Source organism: Panthera onca, chromosome C2 (genome assembly GCF_046562875.1).
Source record: "Panthera onca isolate mPanOnc1 chromosome C2, mPanOnc1 haplotype 2, whole genome shotgun sequence".
NCBI classification, from domain to species: domain Eukaryota; kingdom Metazoa; phylum Chordata; class Mammalia; order Carnivora; family Felidae; genus Panthera; species Panthera onca.
In genome coordinates, this window is record NC_138347.1 from 131,621,103 (window position 1) to 131,640,930 (window position 19,828).

A 19,828-nucleotide genomic window follows, 5' to 3' on the forward strand; every position below is an offset into this window, starting at 1 on the left:
GCTCTCAACCCAGGATAGGACTGTGGAGAAGGTAGGCACAATTTAACCTTCATCTCCACTTAAAATCTTATCTTCATAGTTTCTGAAACCTCAGCTCCCTCTCCATCAGGTAGGATCTCAGGGTAAATCACAAACTCTTCCTGACAAAGGTACTGGCACAAACAGTGACTCCTTGGTGATGCATGGCTCAGGAGGCCCCCACCACTGGTCTCTGCCATGTGGCATCTATCCTAGACTCTGAGGCACCTGCCTGGCTTTCTCACTGGTAATGTAGGCCCTCAAGACCAGGACAATTCCTCTGTGTTGTAAGCGAGGGGTGGAGTTAGGCCTCCTTCAAACCTGGCTACTGCCAACACAGCAGGAGCTGCATACACCTGGCACTGGGATGCGGATGGGGGTCTCCTTGAATAAAGTGACTTCAGGACATCCTCAAGAAGTAGGAACCAGGAGAAAGTAGGAATCACAACACAAACACCACGGCTTCCTACTGCTTTTTCATCTTCAAACTTGGGGTAGCATACCACCATCCCCCATCATATTTACCAACCTGGATTTCCAGATTCTTCTTGGGAGCCTCACTACATTAAAAATGAATTCCTGGGGCGCCTGGGTGGCTCAGTCAGTTAGACGTCCGACTTCAGCCCAGGTCACGATCTCGCAGTCCGTGAGTTCGAGCCCTGCGTCGGGCTCTGGGCTGATGGCTCAGAGCCTGGAGCCTGCTTCTGATTCTGTGTCTCCCTCTCTCTCTGACCCTCCCCCACTCATGCTCTGTCTCTCTCTGTCTCAAAAATAAATAAACGTTAAAAAAAATTTAAAAAAAAATGAATTCCTGGTGCCACCTCTCAGGGAATATTTAGCCATTCCAACACAATACCTCACACCAAGCTGGCAGGGAAACTGTGTGGGCTGCCAGGTGATGAGGCAGTCACCTTAGGGAAAGTGCCCCCTTCCACCCCCGCCCCACTCCACTCTCTCCTCCACTGTGAAAGCACCAAAATCATCAAGGTCTCAAGATCACCACCAAAGAGGCTCTCTGCAGAGAGGCTACTCTGTCCTTCATCCTAAAAATTCTAGGATAACTGGACTCCTCCCTCTTCAAGAGGAATGAGTTTGGGGTTTTCTTTGGTTTGTTTTGTTTAGTGGTTTCCGTATTAGCACTGGGGGGAAAAAAAGATGAGAAAGACACAGTCTCTGCCCCCACGAAGCTCTCTTATGCCCAATTCTGCTGTGGCATCCAGAGAAGATGATGTTTCAAACATTAGCCAATTAATTGGACCAAAGAGAAGAAAGGCTACAGGACTACACTTTCAGAGAGAGGATGATTCAAAGTTCCAAGGCCCCTCAAATACTGGACTAGCCTATGAAAACTTGAGATAGTTGGCAAGCAGCCTCAGAACACACACACCTTTAAAAAACTTCCATCCCTTTGTGAGGCAGAGGTGCGGGCCCACTGGGAAGAATAAGTTTTAGTGCTACATTCTCAAGATAGCTTTTAGTGAACTGTGAATATTCTCAGCTCTGAGCATCATTATTTATGAGTGTTCATGCCATATGCTATAGATTTAGCATATTACAAATTTATAAATAAACCAAATTAAAATAAGTACAGGACAGCTCCAAAGGAGTAAACAAAATCTTCATTTCTTCTGTTAACCTCACTTTTCTTAGTTTTTCCTGGGTCTTCTTTATCTCCTCTGCTGATGCACTGTATTAGTCAGGGTTCTCCAGAGAAACAGAACCAATAAAGATACAGATAAAAGATACAGATATAGATAGATTTGGAGATTTATAATGAGAAATTGGCTCACACAATTATGGACGCTGAGTAATTCCACGATCTGCAAGCTGAAAACCCAGGAAGGCTGGTAGTATAACTCAGTCTGAGTCTAAAGACCTGAGAACCATAGGGAATTGACTCTCTAAGTCTCAGTCTGAGGACACAGGAAAAGGGGGCAAATTCCTCCTTCCTCTGCCTTTTGTTCTATTTAGGCCCCCAAGGGATTGGATGGTGGCCAACCACATTGTCAAGGGCAATATACTGAGTTCACTGATTGAAATACTAATCTCATCAGAAACACCCTCACAGACACACCCAGAAACAATATTTAATCTGGATACCCATGCATGGCCCACTCAAGTTGACACATAAAATTAACCATCACCTGCACCAAAATAATATGCAAGGCATTTTCAACAAAGGAACCAAACCTAACTTCCTCACATGTGTTTTTTCCAAGGTAATCTTCCTAACTCATTCATAAGCAATCTATGTCATTTTCAAAATACATTTTAATATATACTATATACCATATGAGGAAAAGGTTGGAACAATGTTTTGTAGACCTATTTTTATTGGCTATGATTTGAAAGAAGCACAATGAAGCATTGTGGTAGGCTGTACTCTTGCTCCCAAACAGTCACACCTCTTGTGGCTTGCCCTGAGTCCCCTTTGGGAGGAATAGACTCCACCACTCTTCTGACATTGGGTTTGATCATGAGACTTGCTTTATCAATAGGGGTGACTGTCAAGTCTGAAGAGAACCTTTAACTGCCAAGGCGACTGGGTGGCTCAGTCAGTTAAGTGTTGGACTCTGGCTCAGGTCATGATCTTGCAATTCCTGAGTCCGAACCCTGCGTCAGGCTCTCTGCTGTCAGCATGGAGCCTGGTCTATCTCCCTCTCTCTCTGACCCTCCCCCACTCGTTGTCTCTCTCTCTCTCTCTCTCTCTCTCCCTCTTTCTCAAAAATAAGTAAACATTAAAAACAAAACAAAAACCTTTAAGAGCCATTGTGTGTTTCTGCTGAGTCTCTGGCTTTCCCTTTGCTGTGAGAAAAGCTTGTCTCACAGAGGAGCTGCTCCTTCAGCCTTGATACTGGAACAGGAGGGCAGGTAGAGCTGACTTGGACCTCCTATGTGGCTGCCAACATGCAACATGAGTCAGAGATTGTTGTAAGCCACTGAAATTGGAGGTTTTTATTCAGACAGTAAGACCTCCTTCAGCAGGGAGACTTTCAGTGTCATATTCTCAAGGTAGCTTTTGGTAAACTGTGAATACCCTTAGCTTTTTACATCACTATTTCAAAGTGTCTATGCTAGGTGCTAATAGAATCATTCTTTTGGGAAAAAAAAAAAAAAAAAGAATCATTCTTCTGGATTGAAATCTCTTTAAGAACAGAGAATTAAGATAGTTTACTTTTTAATTAATTATTTCAAAAATTTTTAATTCCAGTATAGTTAACATACAGTGTATATTCATTTCAGGTGTATAATATAGTGATTCAACAATTCCATGTGTTACCCAGTGTTCATCAAGATAAGTGTACTCTTAATCTCTATCACCTATTTCACCCATCCCGCCACCATCTCCCCTCTGGTAACAATCTGTTCTCTATAGTTAAGACTATGTTTCGTGGTTTCTCTCTCTTGTTCTTTTTTCTTTCTGTTTGTTTGTTTGTTTGTTTTTTGCCTTTGCTCATTTGTTTAGTTTCTTAAATTCCACATATGAGTGAGATCATATGAGACCTGTCTTTCTCTCACTGGCTTATTTCATTAGCATTATACTGTCTAGATCCATCCATGTTGATACAAATGGCAAGATTTCATTCTTTTGTACAGCAGAATAGTGTTCCTTTATATATATATATATATATATATATATATATAAATATATATATATATATAAATATATATATATACACACACATATATGTATATATATACACATAAACACATGTATATGTGTGTATATATGTATATATACATATACATGTGTATATGTATGTATATATATGTACATATATGTACATATATGTACACACACACACACACACACACACACACACACATATATATATATATACACGCAACCTAAGTGTTGCAACCTAAGTGTTGTTTAGATACATAAATGGATGGTGTGTGTGTCACACCACATCTTCTTTATCCATTTATGTATCTAAACAACACTTAGGTTGCTTCCATAATTTGGCTATTGTAAATAATGCTGAAATAAACATAGGGATGCATGTATCCCTTTAAATTAGCATTTTTTTTATTCTTTGGGTAAATACCCAGTAGTGCGATTACTGGATCATAGGGTAGTTCTATATTTAATTTTTTGAGGAACCTCCATATTGTTTTACACAGTAGCTGCACCAGTTTGCATTCTCAGCAACAGTGTACAAGGGTTCCTTTTTCTCCACATCCTTGCGAATACTTCCTGTTTCTTAAGTTTTTGATTTTAGCCACTTCTGAGGTGAAATCTCATAGTGGTTTTGATTTTCATTTCCCTGATGATGAGTGATGTTGAGCATCTTTTCATGTGTCTGTTGGTCATCTGTATGTCTTTGGAGAAATGTCTGTTCATGTCTGCTGCCCATTTTTTAATTATTGGTTTTGGGGTGTTGAGTTGTATAAGTTCTTTATATATTTTGGATACTAACCTTTATCAGATATGTCATAGGCAAATATGTTCTCCCATTCCATAGGTTGTCTTTTAGTTTTGCTGGTTGTTTCCTTTGCTGTGAAGAAGCTTTTTATTTTGATGTAGTCCCAATAGTTTATTTTTGCTTTTGTTTCCCTTGCCTCAGGAGACATATCTGGAAATATGTTGTTACAGCTGATGCCAGAGAAATTACTGCCTGTGCTTTCTTCTAGGATTTTTATGGTTTCAGGTATCACGATTAGATCCTTAATCCATGTTGAGTTTATTTTTGTGTATTGTGTAAGAAAGTGGTCCAACTTCATTCTTTTACATGTCACTGTCCAACTTTTCCAATACCATTTGAAGACACTGTCTTTCATGAATAGACACTTCTCCAAAGAACACATCCAGATGGCCAACCGACACATGAGAAAATGCTCAACATCACTCATCATCAGGGAAATACAAATCAAAACCACATGGAGATACCACCTTACACCTGTCACAATGGCTAACATTAACAACTCAGGCAACAACAGATACTGGCGAGGATGCGGAGAAAGAGGATCTCTTTTGCATTGTTGGTGGGAATGCAAGCTGGTGCAGCCACTCTGGAAAACAGTATGGAGGTTCCTCAAAAAGCTAAACATAGAACTAACTACCCTACAACCCAGCAATTGAACTACTAGGCATTTATTCACGGGATACTGGTGTGCTGTTTCGAAAGGACACATGCACCCCCATGTTTACAGCAGCACTAACAATAGCCAAAGTATGGAAAGAGCCCAAATGTCCATCCATGGATGAATGGATAAAGAAGATGTGGTGTATATATACAATGGAGTATGACTCGGCAATCAAAAAGAATGAAATCTTGCCAATTGCAACTATGTGCATGGAACTGGAGGGTATTATGCTAAGTGAAATTAGTCAGAGAAAGACAAAAATCATATGACTCCACTCATATGAGGCCTTTAAGAGACAAAACAGATGAACACAAGGGAAGGGAAACAAAAATAATATAAAAACAGGGAGGGATACAAAACAGAAGAGACTCATAAATATGGAGAACAAACTGAGGGTTACTAGAGGGATTTTGGGAGAGGGGATGGGCTAAATGGGTAAGGGGCACTAAGGAATCTACTCCTGAAATCACTGTTGCACTATGTACTAACTAATTTGGATGTAAATTTAAAAAAATAAAAAGTAAAACAAGTTAAAAAAATGAAGACACTGTCTTTTTCCCCTTACATATTCTTTCCTTCTTTGTCAAAGATTAATTGACCATATAATTGTGGGTTTATTTCTGGGATTTCTGTTCTATTCTATTGATCTATGTGTCTATGTATGTTATGTGCCAGTACCATATTGTTTTGATTACTACAGCTTTGTAATATAACTTGAAGTCTGGAATATCTCCAGCTTTTTTTTTCTTTTTCAAGATTGCTTTGGCTATTTGGGGTCTTCTGTGGTTCCATACAAATTTTAGGACTCTTTGTTGTAGTTCTGTGAAAAATGCTGTTTGTAGTTTGATAGGGATTGCATTAAATTTGTAGACTGCTTGGGCACCTGGGTGGCGCCTATTGGGACGCTCTATTAAACGTCCAACTTCGGCTCAGGTCATGATCTCGCGGTCCGTGGGTTCGAGCCCCGTGTCGGGCTCTGTGCTGACAGCTCAGAGCCTGGAGCCTGTTTCAGATTCTGTGTCTCCCTCTTTCTCTGACCCTCCCCTGTTAATGCTCTCTCTCTGTCTCAAAAATAAATAAATGTTAAAAAAAATTGTAGACTGCTTTGGACAGTACACACCTTTTATTTTTTATTTTTTTTAAATTTTTTTTCAATATATGAAATTTATTGTCAAATTGGTTTCCATACAACACCCAGTGCTCATCCCAAAAGGTGCCCTCCTCAATACCCATCACCCACCCTCCCCGCCCTCCCACCCCCATCAACCCTCAGTTTGTTCTCAGTTTTTAAGAGTCTCTTATGCTTTGGCTCTCTCCCACTCTAACCTCTTTTTTTTTTTTTCCTTCCCCTCCCCCATGGGTTTCTGTTAAGTTTCTCAGGATCGACATAAGAGTGAACACATATGGTATCTGTCTTTCTCTGTATGGCTTATTTCACTTAGCATCACACTCTCCAGTTCCATCCACGTTGCTACAAAGGGCCATATTTCATTCTTTCTCATTGCCACGTAGTACTCCATTGTGTATATAAACCACAATTTCTTTATCCATTCGTCAGTTGATGGACATTTAGGCTCTTTCCACCATTTGGCTATTGTTGAGAGTGCTGCTATAAACATTGGGGTACAAGTGCCCCTATGCATCAGCACTCCTGTATCCCTTGGATAAATTCCTAGCAGTGCTATTGCTGGGTCATAGGGTAGGTCTATTTTTAATTCTTTGAGGAACCTCCACACTGTTTTCCAGAGTGGCTGCACCAATTTGCATTCCCACCAACAGTGCAAGAGGGTTCCCGTTTCTCCACATCCTCTCCAGCATCTACAGTCTCCTGATTTGTTCATTTTGGCCACTCTGACTGGCGTGAGGTGATATCTGAGTGTGGTTTTGATTTGTATTTCCCTGATGAGGAGCGACGTTGAGCATCTTTTCATGTGCCTGTTGGCCATCCGGATGTCTTCTTTAGAGAAGTGTCTATTCATGTTTTCTGCCCATTTCTTCACTGGGTTATTTGTTTTTCGGGTGTGGAGTTTGGTGAGCTCTTTATAGATTTTGGATACTAGCCCTTTGTCCAATAGGTCATTTGCAAATATCTTTTCCCATTCCATTGGTTGCCTTTTAGTTTTGTTGGTTGTTTCCTTTGCTGTACAGAAGTTTTTTATCTTCATAAGGTCCCAGTAATTCACTTTTGCTTTTAATTCCCTTGCCTTTGGGGATGTGTCGAGTAAGAAATTGCTACGGCTGAGGTCAGAGAGGTCTTATCCTGCTTTCTCCTCTAGGGTTTTGATGGTTTCCTGTGTCACATTCAGGTCCTTTATCCATTTTGAGTTTATTTTTGTGAATGGTGTGAGAAAGTGGTCTAGTTTCAATCTTCTGCATGTTGCTGTCCAGTTCTCCCAGCACCATTTGTTAAAGAGACTGTCTTTTTTCCATTGGATGTTCTTTCCTGCTTTGTCAAAGATGAGTTGGCCATACGTTTGTGGGTCTAGTTCTGGGGTTTCTATTCTATTCCATTGGTCTATGTGTCTGTTTTTGTGGCAATACCATGCTGTCTTGATGATGACAGCTTTGCAGTAGAGGCTAAAGTCTGAAATTGTGATGCCTCCTGCTTTGGTCTTCTTCTTCAAAATTACTTTGGCTATTCGGGGCCTTTTGTGGTTCCATATGAATTTTAGGATTGCTTGTTCTAGTTTCGAGAAAATGCTGGTGCAATTTTGATTGGGATTGCATTGAATGTGTAGATAGCTTTGGGTAGTATTGACATTTTGACAATATTTATTCTTCCAATCCATGAGCACGAATGTTTTTCCATTTCTTTATATCTTCTTCAATTTCCTTCATAAGCTTTCTATACTTTTCAGCATACAGATCTTTTACATCTTTGGTTAGATTTATTCTAGGTATTTTATGCTTCTTGGTGCAATTGTGAATGGGATCAGCTTCTTTATTTGTCTTTCTGTTGCTTCATTATTAGTGTATAAGAATGCAAATGATTTCTGTACATTGATTTTGTATCCTGCAACTTTGCTGAATTCATGTATCGGTTCTTTTGGTGGAGTCTATCAGATTTTCCATGTATAATATCATGTCATCTGCAAAAAGTGAAAGCTTAACTTCATCTTTGCCAATTTTGATGCCTTTGATTTCCTTTTGTTGTCTGATTGCTGATGCTAGATCTTCCAACACTATGTTAAACAACAGCGGTGAGAGTGGACATCCCTGTCGTGTTCCTGATCTCGGAAAAGGCTCTCAGTTTTTCCCCATTGAGGATGATGTTAGCTGTGGGCTTTTCATAAATAGCTTTTATGATGTGTAAGTATGTTCCTTCTATCCTGACTTTCTCGAGGGTTTTTATTAAGAAAGGTCGCTGAGTTTTGTCAAAGGCCTTTTCTGCATCGATTGACAGGATCATATGGTTCTTATCTTTTCTTTTATTAATGTGATGTATCACGATTCATTTGCGAATGTTGAACCAGCCCTGCATCCCAGGAATGAATCCCACTTGATCATGGTGAATAATTCTTCTTATATGCTGTTGAATTCGATTTGCTAGTATCTTATTGAGAACTTTTGCATCCATATTCATCAGGGATATTGGCCTGTAGTTCTCTTTTTTTACTGGGTCTCTGTCTGGTTTAGGAATCAAAGTAATGCTGGCTTCATAGAATGAGTCTGGAAGTTTTCCTTCCCTTTCTATTTTTTGGAATAGCTTGAGAAGGATAGGTATTATCTCTGCTTTAAACGTCTGGTAGAACTCCCCTGGGAAGCCATCTGGTCCTGGACTCTTATTTGTTGGGAGATTTTTGATGACTGATTCAATTTCTTCGCTGGTTATGGGTCTGTTCAAGCTTTCTATTTCCTCCTGATTGAGTTTTGGAAGCGTAGTACACACCTTTTAATAATATTTTGTTTTTCCAACCCATGGAAATGGAACGTCTTTCCATTTCTTTGTATCATCTTCAATTTCTCCCATCAATGTTTTTATAGTTTTCAGAATACCTACCTGTACTCATCTCTTTGGTTAGGTTTATCCTTAGTTATTTTATTATTTTTGGCACAATTGTAAATGGGATTGTTTTCTTAATCTCTCTGCTGCTTCATTATTGGTGTATAGAAATGTAACAGATCTGTACATTGACTTTGTATCCTATGACTTTATTGAATTTGTTTATCAGTTTTAGCAGTTTCTAGTAGAATCTTTTGGGTATTCTAAATATAGTATCATGTTATTTGCAAATAGTGAAAGTTTTATTTCTTCCTTAACAACATGGATGTCATTTCTTTTTTCTTTTTTCTTTTTTTTGTCTGATGGTTGTGGCTAAGACTGCCAGTACTATGTTGAATGAAAGTGGTGAGAGTGGACATCTTTGTCTTGTTCCTGATCTTATGAGGCACTCAGTTCTTCCCTACGGAGTATGATGTTAGCTGTGTTTTTCATATAAGGTTGAGGTATGTTCCCTCTAAGCCTACTTTGTTAAGGATTTTTAGCAATGGATATTGTGCTTTGTCAAATGCTTTTTTTGCATCTACTGAAATGATCATATAGTGTCTATCCTTTCTCTTACTGATGTGATGTATCACATTGATTAATTTGCAAATATTGAATCACCTTTGTAACCCAAGAATAAATCCCACTTGATCATGATGAATAATTTTTTTAACGTATTGTTGGATTCAGTCTGATAACATTTTGCTGAGGTTTTTTGCATCTATGTTCATGAGAAATAGTGGCCTGTAGTTCTCTTTTTTTTGTTGTTGTGTCTTTATCTGGTTTCGGTATCAGGGTAATGCTGGTCTAATAGAATGAATTTGGAAATTTTCCTTCCTCTTCTATTTCTTGGAAAAGTTTGAGAAGAATAGGTATTAACTCTTCTTTAAATGTTTGGTAAAATTCACTGTGAAGCTATTTGGTCATGGAATTTTATTTGTTTGGAGTTTGTTTGTTTTTTTTTTTTTTAACTACTGATTCAATTTCATTGCAGGTAATTGGTCTGTTCAAATTTTCTATTTCTTCCTGCTTCAGTTTTGGTAGGTTACAGGTTTCTAGGAATTTATCCATTTCTTCTAGGTTGTCCACGAGATAGTTTATTTTCTATAGGAGACATATTTAGACCTATACAAGTTAAATATTTTGAAATGTAGATTATAGATTTGTGATCAGGAATAACATATAGCATTTCTCCACTTAAAAACTATTCTAGAGGTTGCTTATGGTGAATATAGTATAATGCATATACTTGTGGAATCACTATATTGTACATCTGGAGCTAATGTAACACTGCATGTCAATTATACTCAGAAATACCTACAAAAAACTAGTCTAGAGATTGGATCAAGATAGTGATAACTGCCTCACTTTTCCACCCAAAACTCCCAGAAATATGAGGAATTTTCAAGAGGAAATTCATAATAGTGTTAGAGAATTGTTATATGTGGGCAAGAATTTTCATAAATGTTCTAAAAGAATGCAAAAAGAGGAACCCAAACCTAAAACACATAGAAGAATGTTGCCTCTACGTCCCTCTTCCCACAGCAGCAACCAGCTCAATAATATGCCCTGTATGGCTTTTCTCACTTCCCTGTCTCCCTCACTCTCCCCACTCATTGGCTCTGTTTCATGAAATCACCCCCTAGATAAACTTCTTACACTCCATTTTTTGTTTCAAGGCTCTGATATTGGAGGAATTCGGACAAGTTTTGGTGTTTCCCCGATATCTAGGACCTCAATTCTAACTTCCTTCCTTCTTTCCTTCCTTCTTTCTTTCCTTCCTCCTTCCCTCCATCACTTCCTTCCCTCCTTCCTTCCTTCCTTCCTTCCTTCCTTCCTTCCTTCCTTCCTCCTCCCTCCGTCACCTCCTTCCTTCTTTCCTTCCTTCCTTCCTTCCTTCCTTCCTTCCTTCCTTCCTCTCTGTCTCTCTCCCTCCCTCTCACCCTTCCACCCTCCCTCTTGCCCTTCCACCCTCCCTCTCTTCCTTCTACTCGCTCTATCTCCCACCTTTCCTCTCTCAATCTCTCTCCAGATTTCACCCAGGATATTCACTATTAAACTCAGCACCATTACTTCAAGCCTATCTTTCCAACTTCTCACTTACCTCTTTGGGTGATGAAACTTGGGTTCATCCTTGACCTTCTCTTATCAGTCTGACATATCCACATAATTTCAAGCCGAGTCATTTGAACTTATCAAGTTAACTCTCATCCTTCCATGTCCTGCCCACTGCTGCCATATTGTTTCAGGTCATACAACCACATGCATGGATATTATAAAAGGTTCCAGACTGATATTCTGAGTTCCCCTCTCTCCTCTCTATAATTTATTACCCAGTCTTCCTGAAGCTCTGATCATAGTTCCACTCAAAAGGATTCTGTGGCATCATTGTCTATAGTACAAAATAAAGCCCTCTACAACTTGATGTCAACCTACCATTCCTCACAACTTCATCCATGTATCCCAAGAGCCATTCCAACTGACCTACTCATCATTCACTCTAAAAGTACCATGAGTTCCCACATCTGTGCCTTTTCCAACTCTGTTCCCTAAATCTGGAAAGCTCTGACTCATCTTTCACTTTATTCAAAGCCTACATTGGGTCAAATATCACTTCTTCCAAGACCTTCATTGATTCTCCCAAGTAGAAACATTATCCCTTTTCTGATCTACTTTAGCATTTAGACTGTACTCTTTTTGGCACTCTTATCACTTGTTTTGAATTAGAGTATAATTTACATTAAAATGCATAAATCTTTAACTTGATGAATTTATCACCCTTGTAATCATCCACTTGGGTCAAGATATAGAACACTTCCAGCATCCAAGAAATTTCTTTGTGCCCCGTTCCAGTCAAAATCCCCTTCAAAGGGTAATCTCTATTCTAAGACTGCTTTTTTTTTTTTAAATTTCATATAAATGGAGCCATAGAAGATGCACTCTTTTGCATCTGGCTTCTTTCACCCAACATCACATCTCTGAGATTCATCCAGGTCATGCAAATCAGTTGTATGTCCTTCTTTTATTGCAGAGTAGTATTCCATCATAAGACTATACCACAATTTATTCAACCATTCTATTATAAATGGACATTTCTCAGTGTTTTGCTATTACAATTAAGGCTTCTATGGATATTTTGTACATGTCTTTTTTTGGACACAGGAACTCATTTCTCATCTCAGGAACAGAATTACTGGATCACAGGGTATTTGAGTGTTTAGGTTTTTTCTAAAGTGATTATACCAGCAATGTAAGAGAGTTCCAGTAGCTCCACATCCTTGTCAGCACTATTATTGTCAGAATTTTTTTTAGCCCTTCTGGTGACTATGCTTTCATTTCTATATAAATTACAACCACAAACAACAACATTTACAGAGTGCTTAACAGACTGCAAACTTTTTAAATGTGTAACATCTCAGTGAATATTACAGTCCTATAAGCAAGTAGGGAGAGTCCCATCATTATTCCCATTTTATAAATGAGAAAACAAAGGCTCAGAGAAGTTAAGCAGCTTGCCCAGGGCCATGATGCAGGATGTAGCAGAGGCTCTGCATCTGATACATCCACTTGTTACAGGGTTTATACTTATTTGGGTACATGCTTTATCTCTGCTAGTTTACTAACAGTTTTTAAGGTTAGGTCTTATTTTTAATTTATCTCTGTTTAATAAATGAATAAATGAACCTAAGAATAAAATTTAAATTTCTGTCTATGCAGAAAAACTTTACAATGGTTGGTTATGGTAACAATAAATAAACACCACAATTTGTTATCTGAATCACAAAGGATGGTATTTCAGGAACACAGACACACAAATATCCAAACATTTAGCTCCATTTAATAACTTTCTTAAAATGTTGAAGGATTCAAAAAAAATTTAAATCCTCTCTTTGAAGGGCTATATTAAACTCATTTACTATTAACTCATTAACTAGTAACCACACCAAACATATTGCAAATATTTGGATTACTAAATCAACCAGATTTCAGTTTTATATTTTGCACAGAGAACATAAAGGTTGTCACTTTTATATGTGAAGATGACGTATACATATGTGACATATACATATTTTCTTACGTATAAGCTGACAAATATGCATGGAATAGTAAAGAAAAGAAATACCAATACAACTGTATACACATATGTCTACATTCAGCAGCTTTGGGTAGTTTATTAAAACATTATTTGATATTCTTTTATCATTGTTTCTTAGGAAAGTTTAACATCATTCAGAAAATTTTTATGAGTTGTCAATAAATCAGTAGCTATTTGTATCATCGAGCATGTGTGTTTATTTTGTTTTGTTTTGTTTTCTACCTCTGTATTTTCTTTTTTCTCCTATGAAATTTATTGTCAAATTGGTTTCCATACAACACCCAGTGTCAAGCATGTGTTTAGAAGATACATGGCAAAGCTCAGTATAATCTGGTCAGTTTTTATGCATCCAGAAACCATAGGAAACACATGTGAGCTATCTGACATCCATGGGTAGCCAGACCTTGATGTATTCTATAAATTTCAACCTTTGTTCAAGAATGTTATCATATGTTTCACCCAGTCCTAAGTTGAAGGCTAACAGGGACAACTCCGAGTATCTGCTTTTGTCTATGTGTGTTCCTCTTTTCAAATGTGGTCATGCCATTTTGTATATCTATAAAACATCCAAAAATTATTACTTTTGACATATAAGAAATATAATTAAAAGTTTTAAAATACATGTTAAGGCAGAGATTATAATTGCAAGTTACAGACAACCGAACTCATAAAACATACTTTGACCTTCTGTATCAGATATTTCACATCAAAACTGACTTGGTCTAAATATTTATCTAAGTCCCAAGAATAACTTTTGCCTCAATTACTCAGCTCATGTTGGGATGTGAACACAGCTAACTTGTGCACTGACACATTCTAAGTTGATTGTGCAATTCATTTAGAGCATGCTAGGTATTTATAGTTCAAGCCTGTTGTAAAATATAATAAATTCATAGCATGCTAAAGGTATCTGAGAATCACTTGTAAACACAGGAGATGATCAGATAAATGAGAATGTGTTTAATACAACTTTCTGTCTTGTATTCAAGGCCAACTTGATTTCTAGAACAACAGCAAAAAAGGCTATTCAAGTAAATCTTTTATATTGAATCATTCAACAGTTTCTTCATGGAAAAGCATATTGCAGATGTTTAACTACAGTCATTTACCTTTCACGATTGCTTCCTTTCATTTTACCCCCCAAAATTCATTTTTCAGGTTCAGACATGACTGTTAAAATCATGTCCCTCAGTAACAAATGAACATACCTTTCATGCATGTAGTCAACTCCTAGCAACAGCTGGATAAACCATTCGATTATCTGACTTTCCGGAAAGGTTTTTCCAGCTTCTTTATATTCCTGAATTTTACAGTCCAGATCTCGGCCCTGAAACATAGTAGCATAATTTTTCATGTTTTTCTTTCAGTTAAGATTTTAAAATCAAGCTCTCTCTACAATAATTAATATATAACAATCACTGTTTATCACAAGAAAGTGAGGGCACATTGCCACTCTGAACTATCACTGACAGAGTCTCTCCTTGGCCGAACTCTCGCCAGGCTCCTTTGAGCTCTCTTCTCAACTAGGCCACACCCTTGGCTTATAAAGACTTGAATAAATACTAACACACTTCTAATAGCTCAAGGCCACATCCCCAGGATGACCCTAGTCTTCCTTAAAGTGCCTAAGAAAACTTACAGCTGCCAAAAGAATTTACTGTTTGTTCCTGCCCGCATCTCGAGATAGGGATCCCTGTCTCCTGGTTTCTGTGGAAGGGTAGGGACCTAATTTCAACTACTGCCAGTTAGCAAACCCAGATACATATGAACCAACTGCCTTCCTGCCTTCTCAGCGTTTCCCCTCCATGACTGTTCAGGTTCCCACTGTTTTCTCCCTTCTTCCAGTCTCACTATTTATCGTCCAGGCACTTCTGCACATATCAGAATATGTGCACAACAACAAGAGGTCAGCTCTTTCCCTGAGTGCCAGTTACCACACAAACTGTTTTCACCACTTTAAGTAATGCCCGCTGTGTTTATCTTTGACATCACTCAAGGACAAAACCCTTCTAAAAGGTTTTATTTTATTATGTTACTTAAATATTACCTAAAATGTATTACATTACATCACATATTTACATGTGTCCACATAAAACTAGGAATGACTTTTCTTATGCTTAGAGTTTTATACAACTATAGAAGCCTGACATATATACAAAGTAAAAATAGAAAGCCAAAATTAAAAATGAATGCTAAAATTAAAATGAATGCTATTAATTTAATATCAAGTGATGATGTTTTGGTGAAACTAAATCAGTCCTTATGTTGTGCATATGGCACTGGCTGCTGGAGTTCAGATTCTTTTCAGTTTGGCATGTCCAGACTAACATGTGTTTGGGATGACTTAACTCTCCTTTTGTCTATTTAACTACAGTAAAATTCCCAGGAATACAGCAACTGTTGATTTAGGTGGGGTCCAAACACATCATTTAAACATTTAGTCAGTCTGTCCTACTGCTCCCTGGTGATAGAAAGAATAATCCTCGGTGCCAAAAATGAATCATGATCACAGTGACAAACATCTGAAGTTACCTAGCAGAGTCTGATATAAGGCCCTTTCTGATTGTGCTAATATTAATGTATTTCAACTACCATAGAAATGAATACACAAAATGTTAAATTCTCTCAGAGAAGCCCTATACCTGATCCCTTTTACCTTAAAACACTGAACAATTAAAAACAATTCAGGGAGTGTTTCTCTGAAAACAAGGAGGAGTGAAATGCAAGTGTTTAGGATATGCCAACAACACAGCCCCACGAGAGAAGAGAGGTACAAGCCATGTCCCTAAGGAACATAAGAGCCAAACCTTAAGCTACTTACAGGCTATGCCTGACAGAGTTTTCATTGTTAAATGCAAAGGAAAAGCATTTATGAGCAAAGAAACAACCAAAGGGAAATTACTTCTAATCAAACAACATTAGGTCAACCAATCGACTCGCTTATAATGATTTTTTTATTTCCTTTCAGTGCAATATACAAATAATTTGCCTCCCATATTCTCACCTTCCACAAGGGCATGACAAACGAGAAGGGGCATATCAAACCTTCCGCTTGTATCCTAGGTCACGTTTAATTTCCTGCTGGATTTTCTGGGCTAAGGAGATCAAAGCTTGTTGGAATTCAAAAATACAGTGAATTGAATATTTGACTCCTTGTCAAAAGACTATCATTTTCTTCTTTCTCCAAACCTACCTTTCTTTATATCCCCTCTCTTTTTAATCCTAGAGTTTATCAAAGTTCTATTGGATCATACAAGCTGTACTATCATAAGGTTTCTATAAGTTGCACAAAACATTTTTTGACAATAGAATATTACAACTTCCTGTGAAGTAGACACGAAAGCCCTTCAGATGAAAGTAAGCTACCAATGTATGTATGTATATATATATATATATATATATATATATATATATATATATATTTCCAATCCAGGCTCTTCTATCCAAGAGGACTCTAGCAAAACCTCTCTCTCTCTCACACGCACACCTCCACACCCCCACATACTAATTTCTTTTTTTTTTGAATATTAATTTTTTATTTGCAATGATAATGATAAGAATACTAATTTCCTGAGAGCACAGCATCATGACATAAGCATAATTCTTTTATTTATTTATTTTTTATTTTTTTTATTTTTTATTTTTTAATATATGAAATTTATTGTCAAATTGGTTTCCATACAACACCCAGTACTCATCCCAAAAGGTGCCCTCCTCAATACCCATCACCCACCCTCCCCTCCCTCCCACCCCCATCAACCCTCAGTTTGTTCTCAGTTTTTAACAGTCTCTTATGCTTTGGCTCTCTCCCACTCTAACCTCTTTTTTTTTTTTTTTCCTTCCCCTCCCCCATGGGTTTCTGTTACGTTTCTCAGGATCCACATAAGAGTGAAACCATATGGTATCTGTCTTTCTCTGTATGGCTTATTTCACTTAGCATCACACTCTCCAGTTCCATCCACGTTGCTACAAAAGGCCATATTTCATTTTTTCTCATTGCCACGTAGTATTCCATTGTGTATATAAACCACAATTTCTTTATCCATTCATCAGTTGATGGACATTTAGGCTCTTTCCATAATTTGGCTATTGTGGAGAGTGCTGCTATAAACATTGGGGTACAAGTGCCCCTATGCATCAGTACTCCTGTATCCCTTGGATAAATTCCTAGCAGTGTTATTGCTGGGTCATAGGGTAGGTCTATTTTTAATTTTCTGAGGAACCTCCACACTGCTTTCCAGAGCAGCTGCACCAATTTGCATTCCCACCAACAGTGCAAGAGGGTTCCTGTTTCTCCACATCCTCTCCAGCATCTATAGTCTCCTGATTTCTTCATTTTGGCCACTCTGACTGGCGTGAGGTGATATCTGAGTGTGGTTTTGATTTGTATTTCCCTGATAAGGAGCGACGTTGAGCATCTTTTCATGTGCCTGTTGGCCATCCCAATGTCTTCTTTAGAGAAGTGTCTATTCATGTTTTCTGCCCATTTCTTCACTGAGTTATTTGTTTTTCGGGTGTGGAATTTGATGAGCTCTTTATAGATTTTGGATATACTAGCCCTTTGTCCGATATGTCATTTGCAAATATCTTTTCCCATTCCGTTGGTTGCCTTTTAGTTTTGTTGGTTGTTTCCTTTGCTGTGCAGAAGATTTTATCTTCATAAGGTCCCAGTAATTCACTTTTGCTTTTAATTCCCTTGCCTTTGGGGATGTGTCAAGTAAGAGATTGCTACGGCTGAGGTCAGAGAGGTCTTTTCCTGCTTTCTCCTCTAAGGTTTTGATGGTTTCCTGTGTCACATTCAGGTCCTTTATCCATTTTGAGTTTATTTTTGTGAATGGTGTGAGAAAGTGGTCTAGTTTCAACCTTCTTCATGTTGCTGTCCAGTTCTCCCAGCACCATTTGTTAAAGAGACTGTCTTTTTTCCATTGGATGTTCTTTCCTGCTTTGTCAAAGATTAGTTGGCCATACGTTTGTGGGTCTAGTTCTGGGGTTTCTATTCTATTCCATTGGTCTATGTGTCTGTTTTTATGCCAATACCATGCTGTCTTGATGATTACAGCTTTGTAGTAGAGGCTAAAGTCTGGGATTCCCACATACTAATTTTAAAACAAAAAGCAAGATACCCTTTCAATATCCCATTTAGATTCTCTGAATATGATCAAATATCTCCACTGTCAGAAAGACAATTATATATGTTGCTGTGTCCTTCCTTAATAGCTTCAGATGAGGAGGGATGGATGGATGGACGGATGGGTAGAAGGAAGGAAGGAAAGAAGGAAGGAAGGAAGGAAGAAGGAAAGAAAAAAGAAAAACTTGCCTTATATAAATATAATCCAACCCAATGTTTCTTACTTTAGAAAGGTCATACAAAAGTACAATTGTCCCTATGAAAACAGACTTTGCATATGTAATTGTCTACCCCAATTGTAATAACACTAAAATTTGGAAAAATTCATGTGTTAAAATAGCATTCCTTTCAAGAATTTATCCCAAATAAATTATATAAATGTGAATGTTTTACACATTTGTATCAGCTTTGGTACTGCTTTCTTTGTGAGTGAGTAGAATTATGTCCTTTGTGAGTTATCTTGCCATGACAGGAGCACACTCCCTGGGTGACATTTATTTTTAGTCTGACCATTACCTCCTAATGCTCTCTCCTCAAGTGGTAACTGAAACTTGTTTATTTGTTTCCTGCATTGATATTAAGTATGTGCACGATTTCTGGTGAGTATATGTATATGTATATATATATATATATATATGTATATATACATATATATATATATATATATATATATATATATATACACACACACACACACACACACACACATATATATGATTTCTGGTGACTATATATATATATACATATATATATACATATATACATATATACATATATATATACATATATACATATATATACATATATACATATATACATATATATATACATATATACATATATATATATCTAGACTATTAAAAAAGAAAAAGAAATAGGGCCTTCAATAGTAGGCCTCAAAGTGAAATGCCAAAAGGATCAAGCTCCCCCTCGCTCTCTGAGTAGAACCATAAGAAGGAAAACTGAACCAGTTCCTAACATTAAGCAAGGAACCTGTTTAGTTGACAAGAAAATAGAACACCAAAAAATTAATCAGAGAGCTGGGCCTCATGCTCATCAAGTTACTACCCCTACAATTTTCATTTTGTACGTTTATCTCTAAGAAACATTATTTGCTTTGTATGTACTTTGTTCTTTAATAAATACTCTGTAGATTATTTTCTTAGGATTTAAATTAGGTAATCAAGTCCCTCACAGATAAAGATAAAAAATTATGCTTTTATATCACAACCAAAGAAATATATTTTTTGTGAAGCAGATGGATTTTGAAATATGAATATGGAAAGCATTTATGACTTTCTTTCTCTAAGCCATCTTCCAAGTAAAAATCAAATGTTTTTGATAAAATGTCTTACCTCAGTTTAAGTTCTTATTACACTATCTGCAGGCTCATTGTTTTCTCAACTTTGTCTTTGAGAAATATTTAATGATGACTTTTATTGCTAAGAAAAACTTTAGTGAAGAATATTGACTTTTACTTAAACCAATATTAATGTTGCCTCAAGTCTATATT

General features: G+C 37.4%; 1 protein-coding gene across 6 annotated transcripts in view; it reads right to left on the bottom strand.

Moving 5' to 3' along the window:
• The window catches only part of NEK11 (NIMA related kinase 11), a 278,066-nt gene that overhangs the window by 201,557 nt on the left and 56,681 nt on the right, over positions 1 to 19,828 (bottom strand). For 4 of the 6 annotated variants that reach the window (XM_078432346.2, XM_078432347.2, XM_078432349.2 and 1 more), the window contains one exon: positions 14,396 to 14,514. The exons of the other annotated variants lie outside the window; for them this stretch is intronic. In XM_078432346.2, the coding sequence (XP_078288472.1) occupies positions 14,396 to 14,514 (119 nt within the window). The remainder of the gene's footprint in view (positions 1 to 14,395; positions 14,515 to 19,828) is intronic. 6 annotated transcript variants of the gene reach the window in all.